Below are 20,682 nucleotides of genomic sequence, written 5' to 3'. Positions count from 1 at the left end.
GCAAGGGGTGGCTCGTGCCCATCCCTGCTCTCCTCTCCTTTCCCTCTTTTCACAGGGCACTTCCCCTATGACCTGACTCACTTTGGCACCAACCTGCGGGTAAGGCCTTTGCACACTGGTGGCTGGAACCCAGCATGATTTGGGGTACTGGAGTGTGCCCTGGACACTCACCCTAAGGTTGTGCCATCCCACAGGGTGACAAGGGAGATGCAGGTCCCAAGGGTGAGAAGGGTGAGCCGGGCAGCACCCCACTCTACAATCCCAGTGTTTCCGGGCTGCCAGGGCCTCCAGGGCCCCAGGGATACCCTGGGCTGCCAGTGAGTACCTCACAGGGCAGGGAGCAAGGGGGGCATGGCGGGGGGCGGCATCCCTGGGGTGTTTACTACAAGGGATGTTCTCTCATTCCACCTAGGGTCCCAAGGGGGATAGTATTGTCGGGCCACCAGGGCCTCCTGGACCTCAGGGTCCCCCTGGTATTGGATATGAGGGGCGGCAGGGCCCCCCTGGCCCTCCCGGCCCCCCTGGTCCACCCTCCTTCCCAGGTCCCCACAGACAAGGTGAGTACCTGCCCTGTTGCATCCCTCCATGTGCCACCTCCACATCCCTCCATTCACCCCCCCGCATCCCTCCTGCACCTTGGCATCTGTCTCTGCATCCCTATATCTCTCCCTGCATCCCCCAGCATCTCTCCCTGTACCCCAGCATCCCTCCCTGCCCCCCGCTGCATCCTTCCCTGCTGCATCTGATGCACCCTTTCCTGCACCTCTGCATCCTGCCCCATGCTGCATCCCTCTACATCTCACCCTTCTCCCCTCACAGCTATCAGCATCCCTGGACCCCCAGGACCACCAGGACCCCCTGGACCACCAGGCACTAGCGGGTTATCCTTGGGGGTGAGTTAGGGCTCTGGGCAGGGTGTTGCCCGTGTGCCAGACGGCTGGTCCCTGAGCCCCCCGCCGTGCTGTGCCCGCAGCTCCGTGCCATGCCAACATACCAGGTGATGCTGAGTGCTGCACACGAGCTGCCCGAGGGCAGCCTCATCTTCCTGACTGACCGGCAAGAGCTCTACGTCCGCCTGCGCGGGGGCTTCCGACGGGTGCTGGTGAGTAGGGGGGGCCAGAGGGGAGCCCCATCCTGGGTCGCAGCACCCGGCTCTTGGGGAGTGCAGACAGCACCACCCTGGGGGTTTGGTGGTGACTCTCGGTGATGCTCGGGGGTCCCCCCACCTGTGTGTGAGGAAGAGAAGAAGGGGGCCCCTGGGATCTGATGTGTCATGCCCTTACAGCTGGAGGAGCACAACCTGATCCCCAGTTCAGCTCTGGTGAGTCCTGTGTTCCCCATGCCCACCCTTATCCCCCATTTCCATCCCTATCCTTCATCCTCATACATCCTCATCCCATCCCCATTCTCTATCCTCATACATGCTCATCCTATCCCCAGCCATCTCCATCCGAACTCATCGTCATCCTCTTCTCCATCTGTCCCCAACCATCTCAGTCCCCATCCCCAACCATGTCCACTTTCATCCCCATCCATCCCCAGCATTCTCCATCTCTGTCCCCGTCTCCATGCATCCCCAGCATTCTCCACCTGCATCCCTAACCATCTCCATCCACCCCAACCACCTCCATCTCCACCCCTGTCTCCATTCATCCCCAACCACATCTATCTCTATCCCCAACCATCTCCATCCCCACTTGGGGCACCACCACCACCCCTCAGCCTGTCTCCCCCTCCTCAGGACAACGAGGTGTACGACAAGCCGCCCACCCTCCACTACGCTGGCACCCAGCCCCACGGGCCCCTGCACCCCCTCCGTAACCATGTCCCCCCCGCCACTGCCCGACCCTGGCGTGGGGATGAGGTGGTGGCCAACCAGCACCGCCTGCCTGAGCAACCCCTGCTCCACCACCAGGACGAGCTCCTCAACAGCTACTACATCCACCGCCGGCCGGATCCGGCTCCCGTGGCTGCCCACGTGCACCAGGACTTCCAGCCTGCTGTGAGTGCCATTTGCTGGCCGAGGGCAGGTGATGATGGTGGCCAAAGGCATGTCCCTCAAGCCCTGTTGTCCCCTCTTGACAGCTTCACCTGGTGGCCCTGAACACCCCCCTCAGTGGCGGCATGCGTGGCATCCGGGGCGCTGATTTCCAGTGCTTCCAGCAAGCCCGGCAGGTCGGGCTGGCCGGCACCTTCCGCGCCTTCCTCTCCTCACGCTTGCAGGATCTCTACAGCATCGTGCGCAGGGCCGACCGTGCCGCTGTCCCCATCGTCAACCTCCGGGTAGGTGTGTCCCCATTCCCTTCCTGACACTCCATGAGCTCCAAGGGATCACAGAATAGCATCATAGAATCATTATGGTTGGAAAAGACCTCTAAGATTATTGAATCCAACCATTAACCCACCACTGCCAAGGAAGCCCCCATTCATCCATGAAGCATCTCCTCTTCCCAGAGGCTGCTGGGGCTTGTAGCTCCTGGGATGCTCCTGGGGTGAAGGCAGGGCTAACCCTCCCCCTCCCCTATTTTCCAACTCTTCCCAACAGGATGAAGTGCTCTTCAATAACTGGGAAGCCCTTTTCACAGGCAGCGGGGCTCCGCTGCGAGCCGGCACCCGTATCCTCTCCTTCGACGGCCGGGATGTCCTGCGGGATGCGGGATGGTGAGTTCGGGATTGAGCGATGGGGAAATGGGGTTTGGAGCATGGGGGGTGCAGCAGCAGCCTCCCACCTTTCATCCTTCCAGGCCACAGAAGAGTGTGTGGCACGGCTCGGATGCCAAGGGCCGGCGCTTGCCCGACAGCTACTGCGAGACGTGGCGAACGGAGGAGCGCGCCGTCACCGGCCAGGCTTCCTCACTGACCTCCAGAAAACTGCTGGAGCAGGTGGCCAGCAGCTGCCAGCACGCCTTCATCGTCCTCTGCATCGAGAACAGCTTCATGACCGCCGCCAAAAAGTGACACCCACCCTCCCATCCCCTGGGTACCCCCATCTCCCCAGGGAGGGGCGGGGACCCTGCACCCCGGCACCCCTGGGGTCCTCAGCTCCCTCCACGTGCCTGCTCTCGCCCCGCAGGGTTTTCTTCTCCCACAGACCTGAAGCCAAAGAGTATTGCCATGGCCCCTGCCCTGGATCGGCAGGGGCTTGGGTGCCACCCGGGGCAGAGCAGCCATGAGCTGGCTGCCTTCCTCCTCCTCCTCCTCATCCCCTCACTCTTCTTCTAATATTTAACCACTTCAGCTTATTCCCCCACTTGCTTGGATGCTCTTTTTGGCATGGCTGGCTGGGAGGCTGCTTGACAGGGAGATTTCAGAGCTGCCATGTCAGGTGCCCTCCCCAGGAGCCTGTGGGGGCTCCCTGACCAGCACCCCAGCCCCACACTGTCCTCACCAGGAGCTTGGTGTTGGACCCAAATCTCTGCTGCTGGGGCCATGGGGTCTTCTCCAGCCAAAATCCCAGCATCCCACCCAAGGGACTGTCCCATGGCAGTGCTTGGGCTCCCTCAGATGGTCTCCCTCCTCCCCAGGTAAAGACTATCCCATCATCATCCTCACCTCCACCTCCCAGCCAGCAGAGCTCTGGTGGGGGTCTGGTCTCCCCCATCCCCTCCACACACCCTCGGGACTTCTGTCCGTGCCCCTGCAGCCCAGGTACAGCCACAGTCAGCCCAGAACAGGTACTGGGCTGAAGGGGTGGCCCTGATGTGTGGCCAGATGTGCCCTTGGCGTGTGTTTATGTGTGTGTGCGTGTTGAGTACGTGTGGTATCAAGGGCAGGCACTGCCATCCCCCCTCCCCATGCCACCTTTGCTGGGCTTGAATGGTGAAGGCGCAGCAAAACTGGTTAGAATTGGTGTGGGCAAATCCAAGGTGCTAAAAAAAACCAAAAAAAAAAAAAGAAAGAAAAAAGAGAAATCTGTAACTAGCTTTTTTTTGTTATTGTATGGAAATTATTACCATAAAAGCTGTGCGAGTCACACGGTCTTTATTTCTTACAGTCTACTGTATTTTGTGTAATTAATGCAATTTAAAGCCTGTGGATCTTTATATTATTTTTTGTTGTTGGTTGTGTCCTATAAACCATTTTCTAAAGGCACTGAATAAAGAAACATCCTCTTGTAGCTTGGCTCTGTGCCATGATGGGGATGTAGCGGGATGGGGTCCCCATCCATATCCCTGTGTGGTATCCCATGGTGCTCTGTGTTTGGGGGTTGGAAGGGGCACAGCCCTGTCTCCATGGAGCAGAAAACATGTCCCGAGGGTTATACCCTCAACAGACCAGCACTGAGGACCAGCAGCGGGACAGGAGACCAACCACACGGTGATGATGACGATGCTCACTTAGGGAGCCAGGAGCCAGCCATGGTGTCATGGTGCCAGCGCTCAGGCTCACACGGTGCCTGCCTCTGGGCTTTTCTCCTGTGCTGGAATCTCCACGGGGCGCTGGCACGGCTCCTTGGCCAAGGCCAGCTCCGCCGGCTGCCTGCGGCGGCTGTGCCGGATGCCCACACCGACAGCCGCCAGCAGGTAGACCACGGCCAGCAGCGTGAAGTAACCAAAATACATGTAGAACTGGAAGAGAGGAGGGGGGAAAGAACAACACTTGAAGCCCTGCCCTCATCCCACACCATTCAGGGACCACCTCCATCCTAGATGCCCCCCCAACCCTACCTGGGGATGCACAGATAAGCCCAAGCCCCTCTCGTCGGCCACGATGACAGTGATAATGGTCTTCAGCACGGTGCCAAAGAAGGTGTTGACCCCGAAGACCAGAGCACAGAGCTCTTTGGAGAGGGAGGTAGCAATCTGGAAACTGGGAAAAATGGGAGCACTGGTGAATCCCTGAAATCAACCCAGCCGCCGGGGTGGGAGCAGATCCCCAGGGGCTCCACGCACATGGCAATTGGAACCAGGAACTGGTAGGAGCCACGGAAGAGGACGTAGGCAACATAGCACAACCAAATGTTGGTGGTGGAGTTCATGAGCAGGAGCAACCCCGCCTGGAATGCTGTCACCACTCCGATCACCAGCTCTGACCACAGTGTCCAGCGGATCTTCATGTAGCCAGCGGCAAAGGAGGCAACGGCCCCTGAGGAGGGATGAAGGATGCTGTGAGCACCTCAGGGGCCACGTGGCCTAGGCTGGGACCCAGACCAGTGATGATCACGTGATCCCCAAAGCCAGACCACCCCCTACATTCCCAAACATTCCATAAGGACCACCATTCCTAAGGGACGCAGTGGGATGCAGTGTCCCTCCACATCCCCACTGTCCCCAGCTATTCCCAGGGGATGCAGCAGGATGAGGGTGTCCCGCCCCCATCTCCAGTGTCCCCATCCCACATGAGCTTACCCAGCAGCGTGGAAGCAGCATCCACCCCTCCGTTGTACACCCGGCGGTTGTCCGTGGTGGGAGAGATCTCATTCCAGAGGATGTGTGCGTAGTACAGCATCAGGTAGTACCCAGCTGAGTTGAAGATCCACCACAAGGACCAGAGCCGGAGCTGGGGCTGCCTGGCCAATGCTCCCACCTCCCGCAGCATTCGGCACAGCACTGCGTCCCTCCAGCCCCGTGCTCCCCCCCTGCCATCCCCCTCAGCCATCCTGTCTAGCTCCGTGGATGCAGCCCCGTCACCAGCCCCCCCAGGCCGGTTGAAGAAGAGGCTGCGCCGGGGCCGCTCAAGGAAGAGGGTGAGGATGAGGCCGAAGCTGACAAAGCCCAAGGAGACGTAGTTGAGCGTGAGGAAGGAGACGCTGCCCAAGGTGACACAGAGCTGGCCCAACACCGAGCTGGTGAAGACACCCATGAGGACAGAGGAGCGGGAATAACTGGCCATCCGCTGGTAGCGGGACGGGGCAACAAGGGAGAAGATGTAGGAGGAGTAAGCGATGCGGGCAGCCATGGTGATGCCGTAGAAGAACTCCATCAGCTGCATGGCCAGGACGGAGGTGCCCAACACCAGCAGCAGCCAGATGGAGATGTGGCTCAGGCTCTGCAGCACCAGCACTGGCTTGTAGCGCAGGTAGTCCGTCAGCAGGAAGATGGGCACCAGCACAGCCATGTATGAGTAGGACAGCACCGGCGTGATCACATTGGTCACCTGCCATGTGGGCAAGGAGGGGTTCAGCACTGGATACATCCTTGGGGTTGCCCCCCAGCCTGGAGGAATGTGGTTTGTGTGGGCACCAGCTGCTGACCTCCATTGCAGCACCTCCTCAGGGAGGAATGTGACCAGCAGCGTGCTCGGCTGGGGGTCTGGCTGAGACTCAGCCCCCTCCCACGCCAGGACGCAGCGTTCCCACAGACACAGCAGCTGGCTGGGATTGGGGCCAACATCCCTTGGTCGAGGGACGATGACATGTGGCCCCTCCTTGTCTAACTCCATCATTGCCAGCAGCCCAGCGGTGCACAGTGCCAGCATGGAAAGGTCTCCCCAGTGGGATGGGGTGGGGCTTCTCCCAGCCTGGCAACCCCCTGCCATCTAACAGGCTGCTCAGGTGGGCAGGGATCAAGCCTCACCCCGACCAGTTGCTAGCCTGGGCACGAGGTCTTATGCCACGGCAGGTTGAACCTGGGACTTAGGAGACAGTGTGACCTCACAGCCAAGTGAGACAGGGACCCACTCCTCACCACCTTCTCCCCCCAGCAAGCACCACCATGAGTCACCACACCACTGTGCCTGGCACATGACACCCCCCACGCACGCCAGAACCACAGAGGGATGCTCTGGGCAGCCCCAGGGTGGTGACAGTGGCTGGAAAGGGGGACCCCAGGATGGGGGACAGGGTGCCCATGTCTCACCTCTGCCTTGGTGAAGTTCTGGTCAGGCCCCAGGAGATAAGGGGTGATGAAGCTCTCCCCGGGCCGGATCTGCGTCATGAAGCCATAGAAGCAGAGGTAGAAGACTTGTAGCTTCCAGCGCTGGTCCGGCACCGTCTCTGATGCCGGCTTTTTGGCACCATCATCCTTCTTGGGCATGGCTCTGCAGCAGGACAGCAGCGTTATCCTGGGAGCCATCAGCTACACGGGCTTTGCCGGACCAGGCGGCCCCTCTCTGTCTGCAGGCGCTCTTGAATGCATGGAAAACCACGGCACTGCAGTTTCTGGGGAAAAAGCAGCATTTGGCGGGGGCTCAAAATTCCTCCAGAATCGCAAGGCAAATAAATACCACTACCTTCTCCGCAGGAGGTGTTCTGGGAAGAAGAAAAGCAGCCATGCGTCTCGCTGTGCAAAAGCAGGGGGGGTCATTTCAGCGACATTTGTAAATCGTGTGCATCCGGAGCCTGGATGCACGAAGCACCTGGATCCACAGTGGGGCATCCTCAGACCCTAGCACCTCCTTTTCCTCCCTTTTAAGAGTCAGGGGGGTTTTAGAGCTTCCTTAAGCAATGCTTCCCTCTGAGCTGCAGACCCAGCGGGATGCAGATGCTCTGTGTCGGGAATGCTCCGGAGGGGAATGGCAGCAACCACCGGGACTGTGCCGGTTGTGGAAGCGAGTTAATGTGCACACTGGGCACGGGGCCGCTGTGTTATACAGTAGCTGGGTAGTTGGCAGGACTTTAGCTGAGCCACAGGCAAGCGGCTGCCCCTTGGCTCTTCCCGGCGGGACACGATGCCCAGCCTGGGGAGAATGCAAAATGCCGTGAGATTCATGGTCCAGAGAAGGATTAAAAGCTCAAATCCAGGAGACCTGATTAGCAGTCACGGGATGAGGGAAATGACTGGAGAAGGCCTGGACTGGGTGCTCCCCACTCCCACAACAGATCACTGACAGTACTTTTCATGTCATAAAATTCCACGTGTGCCAATCCATGCCACGGGAGCAAGGTCTAAAAACCTGATTACCCTGCAAATTGCAGAACAACTAATGATCATTAAAAAACAAGTCCATGGTCCCAGTCTGTGTTCCCCGTGGATCCTGCATGGTGAGACTGGGGGGCTCACCTCTGGAGCCTCCCCATGCTGCTGCATAACAAACATGACTAATGGGAACATGAGCCGGGGAAAGCTGGTTGTGACTGACACCAAAAGCAGCAGCAGGAGGCAAAGTGCCCATTTGCCCCAGTGAGGACTCACCGCTCCAGAGCCATTCCCATGGGATATCAGTGCTGGAGACTGAGGATCACCAAAACACACATGTCCCAGAGCTCGAAGCTGGGCAAACAGCCCCCACCTCTTAAACAGACCCCTGAGGACCAGGGCAGGGATTTGGCGCTCACTCACTGCCAGCCAGTGAGCCGGCACTGGCTGGAGCACTGGCTCCCCTGCTGCGGCACGAAGGGCAAGGGGCAATGATCAGGGGCTCAACCCCCCTCAAGCACCCACTCCAGCACCATGCCATGCCAGTTCATGCCTGGACTCTGCCCCATCACCTGCTTGTCCCCAGGCTGGGCTGTGGATGTTACCTGCAGCAGCCACTTGCTGTGGGTCGGCCCCTGCCACATGTGCCTGGACCCCAATGGGATGTTTGCCACCCTCTGCACCCCATTTCCTGTCATGTCCATCCAGGATGGATACACACATTCATCGCTGGCCCAAAGGAAACCAACTGCACTAAACCCAGGATGCAGCCCCGTGAAGCTGCTCCAGTGCCACGGGGACTGGCTCCTAACTCCCAGTAGGTGTGTCCCCACACATGGAGGGACTCCAGTCCAGAATCCATCTGGCTGGACTCAGTTCCACCTCTAGAGAATATCCATGGAACTGCCCTGCTCAAAGTGAGTGGGTTTGAGTCCCAGGGAATGCTCCATCCTTCATCCCTGGTGCAAGCCAGGAGAGGAGAGAAGAGGGAGTGGAAGTGGGAGAGGGAGCAGGGGGGAGAAGGGGAAGGAAGGGGAGGGAGACGAGCAGGGCAGGGGCCGCTATCGCTGTGTGAACCTGCTTATTGCCGGGTTATCCTGGTGTGACCTTGGCACGGATCACTGTCACGGATCACTGTCACGCTATGCCGTTGTCAAAGTGGGCCACGGGCGACGTCGGTCGCCGAGCTCTGGCTCAGCTTCCCGTGGAGCCACGGCCACCACAGTCCAGAGGGGACAGCCCTGGGTGGGCCGAGGGATGCTCTCCCCCCAGCCGCGCGTCGGTGACACAGAAGTGAAGCTGCCAAAGCACGATGTGTTTTCCGGGGAGCTGCCAAGCAGAACCGGGGAACGCGAGTCCCTGGAGCACCTTCCCTAAAGCAAGGGGTGGGAAGCTCCCCAAAACGCACCCTCTCCAACCATGTGGGCACCTATATGCCTCCCCCCCCGGCCCCAGCACCCCAGGGATGGGCGCTGCGGGGTGGTTTGGGGGGCACGTGGTAGAGGAGGGTGTTGGGGGGCGGGGGGTGCGCGGCACCGGCTCTCCCTGAAACAGAGCGCTACCCTGGGGGCACCCCACATGCCCAGCATTCCGGGGGCATTCACGTTCCCGAAGCCGCGGGTACCCCGGGGGCACCCCCCACCCCCGGCACCCCCCGTACCTGGTGGGCGGCGGGCATGGGGGCTGAGGGCCGAACCCGCCCGGCCGCGGCGCGGGGATCCCGGGGCTCCCCGCTCCTGCCCTCGCCGGACTCACAGCGAGCCCGGGAAAGGAGGAGGAGGATGTGGGGGGCCCTCGGGAAATGTAGTCGTGCCCCATGTGTGGGCCAGCGCAGGGACTACAAGTTCCAGAGGGCAGCGTGCGGGAGGAAGGGGAGGAGTTGGCAGAGAAGGAGGAGTTTGCCCACCCCCGCGTCCGAGCCCCGCCGGCCGTTCCGTGCCCGATATAGGGGCAAATCAGCTTCCGAAGGTATCGGGGCGAGGCAGGACACCCCCTTCTCCAGCTCCGCTCAGCCGGGGTCAGCTCCCCGCCCATCTGTTGTGGCCTCTGGGCTGCGGGGCCCGGGAGGACGCTGCCGCCCCTTCCCCCCCCCTCCACCCCGCCTTGGCTCCCTCCACTGATTTAACTCCCCTGAGCTGCTTGGATTTATCTCTGTCTCTCCGTTTTTTTTCTTTTTTGGGGCGGGGGGCAGTCTGGGGTGTGCCACATCCCAGAGAGTCCTGAACGCGCCGCTGCCTGCTGTGCTCCAAGCAAAATTCTCCAGTCTTCCCCACCCCCCCCCCCGCCCAGCCTGGCAGCAGCCCCCAAGATTTGCTTATGGGGTGAGTCCGGCCATCAGGAACTACGGCCCTGCAATTCTCCCGAAGGGAAGAGCATCCGTAGAGGGGGGAGCCAAGTGGAAGTGGCGCCCCTCGAGAATCGGGTCCCGGAGCTGGTGCCCCATCTCCTGGGAGATGACGCATCTTCAGAGAGCATCGTCCAAGGGCATCTTCTCTCCCCGCCTTTCCTCCCCCTCTCCCAGCACTCACCCTGCCGAAAGCAAATGCAACCTGACAGGGCTCGGCTATACCGTTGAAATATTTATATGTTCCTGCCTGGAAGTGCGGCAGCAGGATCCCAGATGTCCGGAGACCGTAACACGCGCACACCCACCCACCCACCCACACCCACACACCCCTCCTCGCCCCCGCCCAGGCTGTGAGGGGTCCAGGCAGCCGCACCCCAGCCTGCAATATTCCCACCCAGAGGCTTCCAGTCCCATTGAGCCCCCCAGCTGGTCCCAGGGAGGGTGGCCAGACCACGTGTCCGACAGCTCTCTGTCCCCACCCTGTACCTTTCCAGGGCAAGTGGGATCTGTGTCTCCATCCCTGATCGCCAGGATGGTGGGAGGGTAAGGTCCCTTACTTATATGCAGCAGGATCTGGGCGCCAGAACACCTCAGGGTGGGGGTCCAGGCGATGCTGTGCACCCGGGCAATGCCACTGTCACCGCCCTGGGGCAGTCACCCTAAGCAGTGTCACCTGGGACCCCCACACAGCCATTCCAGGGCAGGGGCTGGGTAGGGACAGAGCAGAGCAGGTTTAGGGGCAAGAGCAGGGGCTGTAGCAGGGGGAGGGCAGTGAAGGGGCTAGGGCAGGAGCAGGGGCTGGGGAGGAGCAGGTTTAGGGGCACAAACGGCTGGGGCAGGGGCTGGGACAGGGCGCTGGTGTTGGTGTTGGTGCTGGGGAAGGGGCTGGGGCTTGAGCAGGGTCTGTGACATGGGCAGGGGCTGGAGCAGGGGCAGAGCCGGGCCGGAGGAGGGCAGGGACAGGGGGAGGTCAGGGACTGGGTAAGGGACGGGAGCAGGGGTTTGGATAGGGACAGGGGTGTGGGATGCGGCACGAGCAGGAGCTGGGACCTGGCAGGGGCAACAGCTGGGGTAGGAGAGTAGCTGGGGTAGAGCCAGGGAAGGAAAAGGCTGGGCTACGGCAGAGTCAGAGAAGGGCTGCGGCCGGAGCTGGGGCGGGAAGGGAAGGAAGTAGAGACTGGGGCAGGGGCTGGCGAAGGGAAGGGTTGATGCAGGGAAGGGTTGATGCAGGGGCGAGGGATGGAAAGGAAAGTCATGGGATAGGGCACGGGTTGGACCAGGAGCAGGCGAAGGGAAGGACTGGGGCAGGGACTAGGACTGGGAAGGGAAGGGACGGGGCAGGGGCAGGAAGTCGGGGGGCCGGGCAGAGCCGGGGGGGCTGGGCACGGCTGGGGGCCGGGCTGGGCGCACCCGCCGGGCTCCGGCTGCCGCCGCCCCAGCTGCTCCCCCACCCCTGCCCCAGCCCTCCCTCCGTCTGTCCGCCCGTCCGTGGGTCCGTCCGGACACAGGTAGGGCTTCTCCTTCCCCGGGACGGAGCTGCCGGTGCCAGAGGGGCTGCCCCGGCACCCCGGTACCTGGAGCGGGGGTGGAGGGTCCCCCACGCGGAGAAGCGGATGAGTGTGGTAGTGGGAGCAGCGGGACGAGGCGGCTCCCGGTGCGGCATCACTCCGGGAAGCGGGAGGGCGTGCACCCACCGACCCAGTCCCCCGTGTCCCCCCGTCCCCAGGTGTTCCCCCCGTGCGCTGCCACCGCCCCGGCTGGGCGGCTCTTCGAGGCTGCTTGGACTTTTCGGTCCCTGGCTCCCAGCTTTGGGATGCTCCCTGGCTCTGCCGAAACAAACCCAAAGTGCTGTCTCCACCCGGGGACAAGTGGGGGTCTCCAAGGGGAGCATCTTTCCAAACACCCCCACTCGCCACTGCAGGGAGAAGTGTGCATGGGGATGGGTGACGACGGGGATGCTGCATGGCTTTTGGGAGGGAACATCTCGTGGGGTCCCATCAGTGTCAGTCTAGTGGGTGTTTCTGACCCTTGGCTACTGGTTTTTGGGTGTGAGCATCCACAGGGTCCCGCTAGTGTCAGGCTGTGGTCATTTATGAGCCCAGGCTCCAGGTGTCACCGAGCACCACCAGTGCCGGGGGGAGGAAGGGGTCCCAGGCCTCCCAGCTTACCCTGTGGCTGGGCAAATCATCTCCTGGGAGCCCAGTTCCCCAGCCAGGACTTTGTGTCCTTCCTCCAAAATTAGAATCATCATAGAATCATGGAATCACAAAATGGTTTGGGTTGGAAGGGACCTTAGAGACCATCTGATTCTAACCCCCCTGCTATGGGCATGGATGCCACCCACTAGATCACTGGGCTAGTTCATCAGTATGTGCCTCAAGGGAGCACATGATGCCCTGCACTGGAGTTGCTGCCCCTCCCTACTGGACCCATCATCTCTCATCACCCCTATTCCACACGGAGCAGGCTCGAGGGGTCAGTTTATTCAGATCTTGATCCTGGGGCAGCATTTATTGCCCATCTCCTCCCAGTGAGCCCTCCCGGGGTCTGGGTGAGACCTTGCTGCCCCATCCTTGCAGCAGCCCAGCCCTGTGCAGCATCCTCCAGCATCGGCTGCGCTGCAGAGTGTCCCCACCCTGTGCGGATGCTGCATGGCCCCCTGGGAATGCTGCAGAGCCTTGTGCTGCAGGGCATCCCCCCACCCTTGTGCCCAGAGAACCCAGGACAGGTGGGGCAGCTCGGGACCGTGATGCCCCAGGGGCTCCCATGGTGCTCAGGGTGTGGGGTGAAGGTGGCATGGGGCAGGTGTCCCAGGATTTCCAGGCCTCCAGCTGCAGACGGTTCATGCTCTTCATCCTTGTGAGAGAGCATCTGTGCAACCTGAGGGATGCAATAGCAAGGGAGTGAGTTGTCCTGGTAGGAGATACACCAGGCACTGCACCCAGGGTCTTGGGTGGGCTGGGAGGTGGACAGGGATCCCTGCCGATGGAGGGGATGGATAGCAGCCCCCAGTGCAGACTGTAAGGAAGCAGAGTGTGGATGGAGAACCCCGTGGGAGGTGAAGAAAGCACCTAAAATCTCTGTGACCTAATCCGTGCTTTCTAGGAGCATTTCCGCAGTGGCCCATGGGAAGATGCGAGAGGGAAATCCCTGTCTGAGCTTGATTTAAACGTTCAGGGCAGGTCCATGCAGGTGCCGAAACTGCTGCCAGGCTGCTGGGGTGGGTCAAATGATGCTTGGCTCCCTGTGGAGAGCCCTGGATCCATGGGGCTGTGGCAGGAGGCTCCAGCCCAGGTTAGTGGGTACCAGTGTAACTCCCAGCACCTTTCCCTTTTCCTTACAATGGCCCCAGGAGAGCCTGGGCTTGTTTGGGGCCCTGCACAGGGAGGTTGGGCTGCTGCAGCCAGCCCTGCACGCATGGTGTCCCTTGGACACCATGGATGGACCTTCACTCCCAGCTCAGGGCAAGAAGCATCCTTCATCCTCCTACCCTGTCCCAGCTCAGTGATGCTCGTGCCCATGGGCACAGCCATGGGTTGAGGCTCCCACCTTTCCACATTGTAGAAATAGGTCCATTTTCATCAGGCTGGCAGGAAAGGGGGGTGCTGTCACCTCCCTGTCTGACTGCAAGGGAGAAATGCTCCTTGTAACACAGAAATTCCCACCTGTCCTCCACAGGCACCTGTTTTCTGTCAAGGAGGGAATATGAGATTTTCCAGCAGGCTGGTTCCCCCTATTTTGGGGAAAGCCTATCAAGACTTGGCACACTGATCAATGGGGATCCCATCAGAACTATGGATAGTTGGCAGGTTCCTAAATGAAGCAAGGCCTCAGGAGTGCAGGAATCAAGAGTTTTCCCCCCAAAGCAGCGAAACAAAGTGCTTTAAATTTTTCACCTTATTTTTTTTTTTAGTTGCTTTTTCCCTTTGGTGAACCCCAAACATTGTCCCGTTTGCTGGGCAGGCTTTGTGATGGGACATGTGAAAGAGAAATGCCGTTCCCCAGGTGGGGGGCATGTGTTTCCAACCCCATTTAGTCCAGCAGTAGCACTGGGGTCTCACGGCATGCCCCTCTCCCTGACCTTGCCAGGGGAGTGTTGGCATCACATCCATCAACCTGATGGGTGCACACAGTGGGGAAACTCATCACTGACCAGAGGAGGAGAAAGGATCTGCAAGGGAGGGCAGCCAGCCAGCTTCTCCCAGGAAAGGGTTAATCCTGGAGCTCCAGCTCTGGTATCCTATTGCTGGCTGCTTTGGGTAAAAGCTTTTCTGGCTCTGTTTCAAGGGCAGCGGCTGGAGGATGACTCATGAATCCCTGCCACCAAGGAGCAAACTCTCTTGTCCCCACTTTCCCAGCACAAGGTGATGATTTCCTGAAAATCCAAGTGCCTCAGCGGGCTGTGGTCAGCTGGGTGGGGAAAAGCTTCATCTAGGACCTGCTCGTCCTTAGGGAATCCTTAGGGAACTGGGGTGATGGCATCTCCAGCATGGAGATGTGTGGGTGTCCCCGGGATAAGGACCTGCTGTTGGGGCATCGGGACACGTTGTTTGGAGGCTGCTTTTGCCCCATAACAGCCTGACTCTCATCCCTTTATTCCCCAGGGAAAGAGCCACCTGCCCAGCTGCACCTCCACCTTCCCAACACTGCCAGATGTGCCTCCACATTGTGCTGCGCAAGGAACCGACTCTGGGGGTAAGAAGGCAGGAATGGCCCCACCACAGGTCCACGGCTGTCCAGGGGACTCCTGTGTGATGGTGGCATGTTCCTCCCCGGCACAGGTCACACAGGCTGGTGGCAAGGCCATTCCAGACCGGCTCCGTGCTGCCAAGGGGTGGTGTGTGACCTCAGCAGGCACGGGGACACCACCACCATGGTGCAGGAACATCAATGTAGGCATGGGGACATCACCACTGTGTAAGGGGGGGCATGGGGGCATCACCATGGCCACGGGACACCATCACTGTGGGCATGGGGACATCACCACCATGTACAGGGGGGGCATGGGGACACTGCTGTGGGCATGGGGATACCACCATGACCGCAGGGACATCATCACTGTGGGCACGGGGATATCTCTGTGGGCATGGGAACATGGGGACATTGTCACTGTGGGCATTTCCATGGACATGGGGACATGGAGACACCATCACTGTGGGCATGGGGACACTGCTGTGGGCGTGGCTACATCGCTACCATGGCCTGTGGGGCACAGGGATACTGCTGTGGGCGTGAAGATACAGCCATGGCGTGGAGCTATTACCACCCTGGGCAGGGGTACATCACCACCATGGGTACAGGGGGCACAGGGCATGAGGATACCATCAATGTGGGCATGGGGAAACCACCACCATGGGCACAGGGGGCATAGGAACACTGCTATGGGCACAGGGACACAATCATGGGCATGGGGACATCAACGCTTGGGCACAGGGGACATGGGGACACCACCATGGGCATGGGGACATAATCACTGTGGGCACCACCATGGGGTAGTCTCCTTTTATCCAGATGATGTTGGGAAGCTGGATGATCTATGATGAGGTCCCTGCTACCTGTTGTGCTCCTAAAAGGATGAAAATGAGGACTTTTGGTGATGACAGTGGGTGAGGGTATCCAGGGAATGTCTCCTCCCTTTTGTGCGGGCAGAAAACTGAGGGCTTGGAAGAAGTTTTGAGGTTTCAGGGTGGAATTATTTCATGCTAGGCAGCCTAATCCATCTCTGGAGTGACCCTGCTCGGGGCAGGAGCTGGACCAGAGACCTTCAGAGATACTCACTCACTGTGCCTCCATATTTCCTTAAAATAAGGAAATTATTCCCTATTTAAAGGCTTTTACTGGATTGATAACATGAAGGCAATGGTTTTGGGACCCCAGAATATCTGGGAAACAAAGCCCTTCCCTGTGATGGTGTGTCTCCATGGGGCAGGCAAGCCTCTCCATGGGGGTTTCCTCTTTGACTCAGTTTCCTCACCTGGAAAATGTGTTTTTCTGGGGATCCCCAAAGAAAATTTTGGGATTTTCCCAAAATTCCCCCTCGAGGACGTGGGGATGGATGAGTGAGGGACTTGAAGTTACCTGTTTTTGACCGCACAGCTTGAGTGGCCATGGTCCCCAGGGACACACCGATGGCTCACCCTCTCTCTCCCAGGACATTCCTTTGCATGTGCCAGGGAGGTGTGGTTCCCCAGGGAAGGGGCAGAGTGATGCTGTGCCATGCTGATGGGTGTTACACCTCATCCAGGGTTTCATCAGGCTCTGCTGGCCATCTGTGCTCCTCCATCCAAGAATCAGGGTGCAGTCCATACCCAGATGCCATACATCCCAGCCTGTACGTTCTCCATCCTTTCCCTGGGTTGCAGCATTCTCCTTCCAAGCATTTCTGAGAGCTGTCGTGCCCGTCCTCATCCGCTCTCCCACCTCAGAGTTTTCTGAGTAGAGCTGATGATATCTGGTGAGACATTTATCCCTTGAGAGCATGCAGGAGGAGTTTTCCAGCCCTTAAGCAAGGGAAGAAAAAAAGGATGAAAGGATAAAACAACACAACCCAGAAGAACAGGGAGTGGCACCAAATTTGCTGATCTCCTCTCTCTCCGTGGCCTCTGGTGCAGAAGGAAAATGAGGTGGAGAGAGTTGGCTGCTTATGGATGGCCCCAGGAGCAGGAGCAGGCCCAGGCTGTGTGTCCTTGGGCTGACCTCTGTTTTGGGGTCTTCTGGGCAGAAGCACTCTTCTGAAGGATGCAGGGTCAGCGTGGCTGTGGGTGATGTCCCTGGTGGGATCTGCTGTGGGGCTCGGTGCTGACACAAGTGCTGTGATATCAGCATGTTACATCACTCCTAATCCTTTTAGAGGGAGCATGTTTGGTTCTCCAGGTCCCATCCTGAGGATCTGAACTAGCCCACTCCAATGGACCTAATCCTTCTCCAACAGTGAGGAAGGACCAGGGATTCCTCTGTGTGTGGTCTGTCTCCTGCCCCTGGCTGCTCCTCCAGCTTCCTGTGCCCACCAAGGACCTCTCAGTCTTGAAGAAGTTTCAGCCTTTTGTGTCTTGGGAGCACTTTGGAAGTTTTAAGAGCTCACCAGATGTGGTTTTCCTCAAGGATACACCAGTTGCTGTGTCTCCCTGCATAGGGCACCTAAGACTTAGCTTGCTGGGACCTGTGTCCCCAAACCAGGCCTCCAGCAAGTACCCAAAGCCCCAGCGCTGCCTCCTCTGCCCTCAGGGATGCTGGGAGCCCTCTGGGACCCCTGCTGGGTTTGCCTTTGCCTGAGGAGGGAGGAAAAGGTGGAATGTCAAGCTTCCCCCACTCACCAACCGATTTGTCCTCTAGGAGATTAGTCCCTTCCCTGGCTTATGGGGGGATTTGCAGCTGCTCCATCTGCTCGAACCCAGTGGATCAGCGCGTGCCAGGGAGGAGCAGCCAGAGCCCAGCTGCTGTTTCCTCTCCCAGGCATCCCAGGGAAAGGGTTGCACCCTGTTTTGGGCATTTCTGGCTATATCTGTTGGAAAGGAGCAAAAATCCCTGGAGCAGGTGAAAGTCCTGCTTGGAATGGGGTTTAAACCCAAGAGTGTTGATGGAGCTGATGAAAACCATGTGGAGCAATGGCAGGTTTTTTAAGCTGCTTTTTAGGCTGGTGGAAAGCCTTGAGGATGCTTCAGGATCTCCCCTTTCATCCAGGAGAGTCCCAAAGAGATGATTTCCCTCTAAATCCATTTGGCCTTTGGGAAAGCAGGCAGGCGGGTGGGGAGGAGAGCATCTCAGTGTGGATTTTCCCACACTGCTGGGGATCTGGGGGAAATGGAGGTGTTTGCTGGCTCACAGGTACTTTCAGAGCCAGGTTTTCCCAGGAGGGAAAACTGGGAGGCAATAGGGGCAATACAGGGCTCTCCCTTCTCCTGCTCCGTCGCTCCTGTCTTGTCACCAGGCACCAGTTGAAGGTGATGGGTAGCAAAGAGGCTGGAGGTGAGTTAGGAAGGAGCTGGTGACAAGTGGGCTTAGGGAGGCTGGATTTATAGGGACTGACTGAACTAGGTTTGTGGAAGTGGCGGGAGGGAGCTGCTGGGTGATGTTGGGGGCTGGGGCATTGCTCAGTGCCATCCGACTCCCAGGATGTAGGGACCCTGGGGACACAGCAGCCCATGCTTAGATACCAGCTGAGAGAAACTCTGATATGCTGCTGGACCCAGGAATGTGCTCCCTGCCATGCTGCTGCCTTTTCATCAGGCATGGGGCCACATGGGACCCTGTCAGACCCCTCCCACCTCCCAGAAAGCACCAGTTTCTCTTCTAACCTGGCAGAAAATCACAAATAGGGGAGATTTGGGCAGCGTAGATGAGATGCTGAGATGCCAACACCGTCCCCATCCAGCTCACCCACCCCTGTGGAGCCCGGGGGTGACCGGTTTCAGCCCTCCATCTCCGTTTTCCTTCCCTTGCTGTTTCGCCCAGAATACCCGATGGAGGCTGCCAGGTGTCAGCTCGGAAATCTTTTAACTTTACCTCGTCTCCCCAAATGGACAATGTCTCCGCTCATTAGGTACCCGCCCAGGGGGCAGATGTCAGCTCCACTCATGGCTTTTCTCAGCTCATCTCTGCCCAGGCTCTTGACGGCTTCGGAGCGCTCAGGTCCCATCACGTCACTCCAGCTCTGCCTGCGGGGCCGCCCGCTCTGCCTGCCCGGCGGCACCTCATCTCCGACCCCCCGCCCCGGCCTCGTTGCCTCCCCCTCTTCAGCAGTGGGGTTTTCAAGGATTTTTAGTTAAAAGGCCAGAAAATCACAGGCACCAGTGGCACATGTGTGTGTGTGCGTGTGTGTGTGTGTGCGTGTGCGCAGAGCTGGAATTGGTTTTCCTTGCCCAGGCAGTGCCTGGGAGGAGAAGCCAGCTCTGAATCAGGTCTGCCCTTTGAGGCTGATGCATCCCGACAGCTTGTTCACTGGGACATTAAAATCATTGCCCCTGTCTGCGTAAAACACCCGGGAAGGTGGATGATGGGAACACAGGTCAGGGGAGGATCGTTCTCTCCCCTGCACCACGAGCAGCGGTGCTGAAAACCCCAAACGGCAGAACAAAGCAGATCCTGGCGATGTGAGGGCTGCTGCATCCCAAATGGATGGAAGCAGGGTCCTCTCCAACATGAAGGGGGCTGGCAGCCTGGGGGGACAATGCAGATGGAACCATCTCACTAATGTTCCCATCTATAGGGTGTGCTATAGCTCAGGCTTTGGTGATATGGTGGGAGAACATCCCCATCCCATCCTATTTTGTCCCAGCCCCATCCCCATCCCATCCCCATTCCATCCCATTCTGTCTCATTACATCCTATTCCGCCCTATCCCCACGCCATCTCATCACATCCCATCCTGTCCTGTCCCAGCCCTGTACCCATCCCATCCCTATTCCATCACATCTCATCCCATCCCAGCGTTGCCATCCCATTCTCATTCCCATCTCACCTCATCCCATCCCTATCCCATCCCATCTCATCTCATCTGATCTCATCTCATCCCAGCCATTCCCATCCCCATGCCATTCCAGCCATCCCTCACCACTGCACAGCATTTCTTCCCAAAGACCTGGAATTTTACCTGGAGGGTCACAGCAAAGCCAGAGGACAGCTCCTAGCTCTGTGCTTTCTGTGGAGCTTGGACCTCACACAGGTGCCCAATGGTCCCAGATATCCCAAGGAAGGTTCCCAATGGGCATAGACAGCCAAGAACTCACCGGTGAGGGTAAGCTGAAGTCTTGAGTTTGAAGGAGAGGCAGGGTGGGTGTTGGAACAGGCTTTGGTATTTTTGGGAAGTGGGAGTGGTATGGAGAAGGGGATATGGGAAAACCTGCTGGTATTTGGGATGGTAGAATAGGGCATCCTACCGTGCCTGAGCAAAAGCAGGGATTTTTCACAGTCCCGTAGGATCAGGCTGGGCATGAGCAGGAAGCACACACACTTCCTTCAACTTGGCATCCTGTTGATGCCATGTGGTCAAACCCTCTTTGTAGAAGGTTTGCCCGTGTCTCTGTGTTTCCTCCTTTTCCATCCAAGACTAAATTCCTTATATCCTCAGGTGCTTTTACCTGGGAGCAATAGGTGGGATTTGCTAGGATCTGGATGTTCTGCTGTTCAGAAATTACTCTTTCAGCATCCTGAGTGACTCTTGTGAACATTGCTGACCAAATTTCCTGATGGGACATAGTCCATGAAAGCTAGCAGGCAAACTGGCCGTGCAGGGATGGAGCCATGCTCTCCACCACTATGGATCAGGAGATGAAAAGCTTTTGGTGGGATAAGCTTGCTGGTGCCTCTCCCAGCACCAATGCGTGCTTCACTGAAGTGAACAACCAGGAAAAAAATATAATTTACCCCTTTGCTTGTACTCTCAGGGCAGATACGAACTGCAGGGGCTTTGGCCATGCTGGAGAGAGGATTTGGGAGTTGGTGGTGAGGATGTTGGTCTGCCAGCAGCCCAAATGTTTCTTGTCCATCTCGTGATGCCTTTTAAGACAATTCCTGAGTGTTTTGCACTGGTCATTGATGAGC

At 58.6% G+C, this 20,682-nt stretch overlaps 3 protein-coding genes across 20 annotated transcripts in view; 2 read left to right on the top strand and 1 right to left on the bottom strand.

Moving 5' to 3' along the window:
- Nucleotides 1-3,941, top strand: part of COL18A1 (collagen type XVIII alpha 1 chain) — a 38,133-nt gene extending 34,192 nt beyond the window's left edge. For both annotated transcript variants that reach the window (XM_017829533.1, XM_017829532.1), the window contains 10 exons: nucleotides 56-99; nucleotides 195-317; nucleotides 413-557; nucleotides 820-893; nucleotides 974-1,102; nucleotides 1,286-1,321; nucleotides 1,742-2,002; nucleotides 2,086-2,283; nucleotides 2,546-2,661; nucleotides 2,745-3,941. In XM_017829533.1, the coding sequence (XP_017685022.1) occupies nucleotides 56-99; nucleotides 195-317; nucleotides 413-557; nucleotides 820-893; nucleotides 974-1,102; nucleotides 1,286-1,321; nucleotides 1,742-2,002; nucleotides 2,086-2,283; nucleotides 2,546-2,661; nucleotides 2,745-2,958 (1,340 nt within the window). In that variant the 3' untranslated portion in view covers nucleotides 2,959-3,941. The remainder of the gene's footprint in view (nucleotides 1-55; nucleotides 100-194; nucleotides 318-412; nucleotides 558-819; nucleotides 894-973; nucleotides 1,103-1,285; nucleotides 1,322-1,741; nucleotides 2,003-2,085; nucleotides 2,284-2,545; nucleotides 2,662-2,744) is intronic.
- SLC19A1 (solute carrier family 19 member 1) lies at nucleotides 3,914-9,573 on the bottom strand. 2 transcript variants are annotated; one of them, XM_017829536.1, is made up of 6 exons: nucleotides 9,457-9,573; nucleotides 6,798-7,099; nucleotides 5,349-6,096; nucleotides 4,893-5,085; nucleotides 4,668-4,809; nucleotides 3,914-4,568 (listed from the first exon to the last, which is right to left on the bottom strand). In XM_017829536.1, exons 2-6 carry the CDS (start codon nucleotides 7,011-7,013, stop codon nucleotides 4,386-4,388), a joined length of 1,482 nt encoding a protein of 493 aa, XP_017685025.1. In that variant the 5' UTR covers nucleotides 7,014-7,099; nucleotides 9,457-9,573; the 3' UTR covers nucleotides 3,914-4,385. The 2 variants fall into 2 exon arrangements, with proteins under 2 accessions (XP_017685025.1, XP_017685024.1); XM_017829535.1 differs by lacking the exon at nucleotides 9,457-9,573 and adding an exon at nucleotides 7,171-7,487.
- A 104-nt stretch (nucleotides 9,574-9,677) lies between these two features.
- Nucleotides 9,678-20,682, top strand: part of PCBP3 (poly(rC) binding protein 3) — a 57,429-nt gene continuing 46,424 nt past the window's right edge. For 14 of the 16 annotated variants that reach the window (XM_017829542.1, XM_017829553.1, XM_017829552.1 and 11 more), the window contains exons 1-2: nucleotides 11,542-11,651; nucleotides 14,748-14,838. The gene's annotated coding sequence lies outside the window, so the exon portion shown is untranslated. Of the gene's footprint in view, nucleotides 9,765-11,541; nucleotides 11,652-14,747; nucleotides 14,839-14,924; nucleotides 15,036-20,682 lie in introns of those variants that run through there. The other 2 variants (XM_017829540.1, XM_017829539.1) reach the window with 2 other exon arrangements.

Source organism: Lepidothrix coronata, unplaced genomic scaffold (assembly GCF_001604755.1).
Source record: "Lepidothrix coronata isolate B3197 unplaced genomic scaffold, Lepidothrix_coronata-1.0 Scaffold165, whole genome shotgun sequence".
Classification (NCBI taxonomy): domain Eukaryota; kingdom Metazoa; phylum Chordata; class Aves; order Passeriformes; family Pipridae; genus Lepidothrix; species Lepidothrix coronata.
This window is presented reverse-complemented; position numbering and strand designations above follow the sequence as displayed.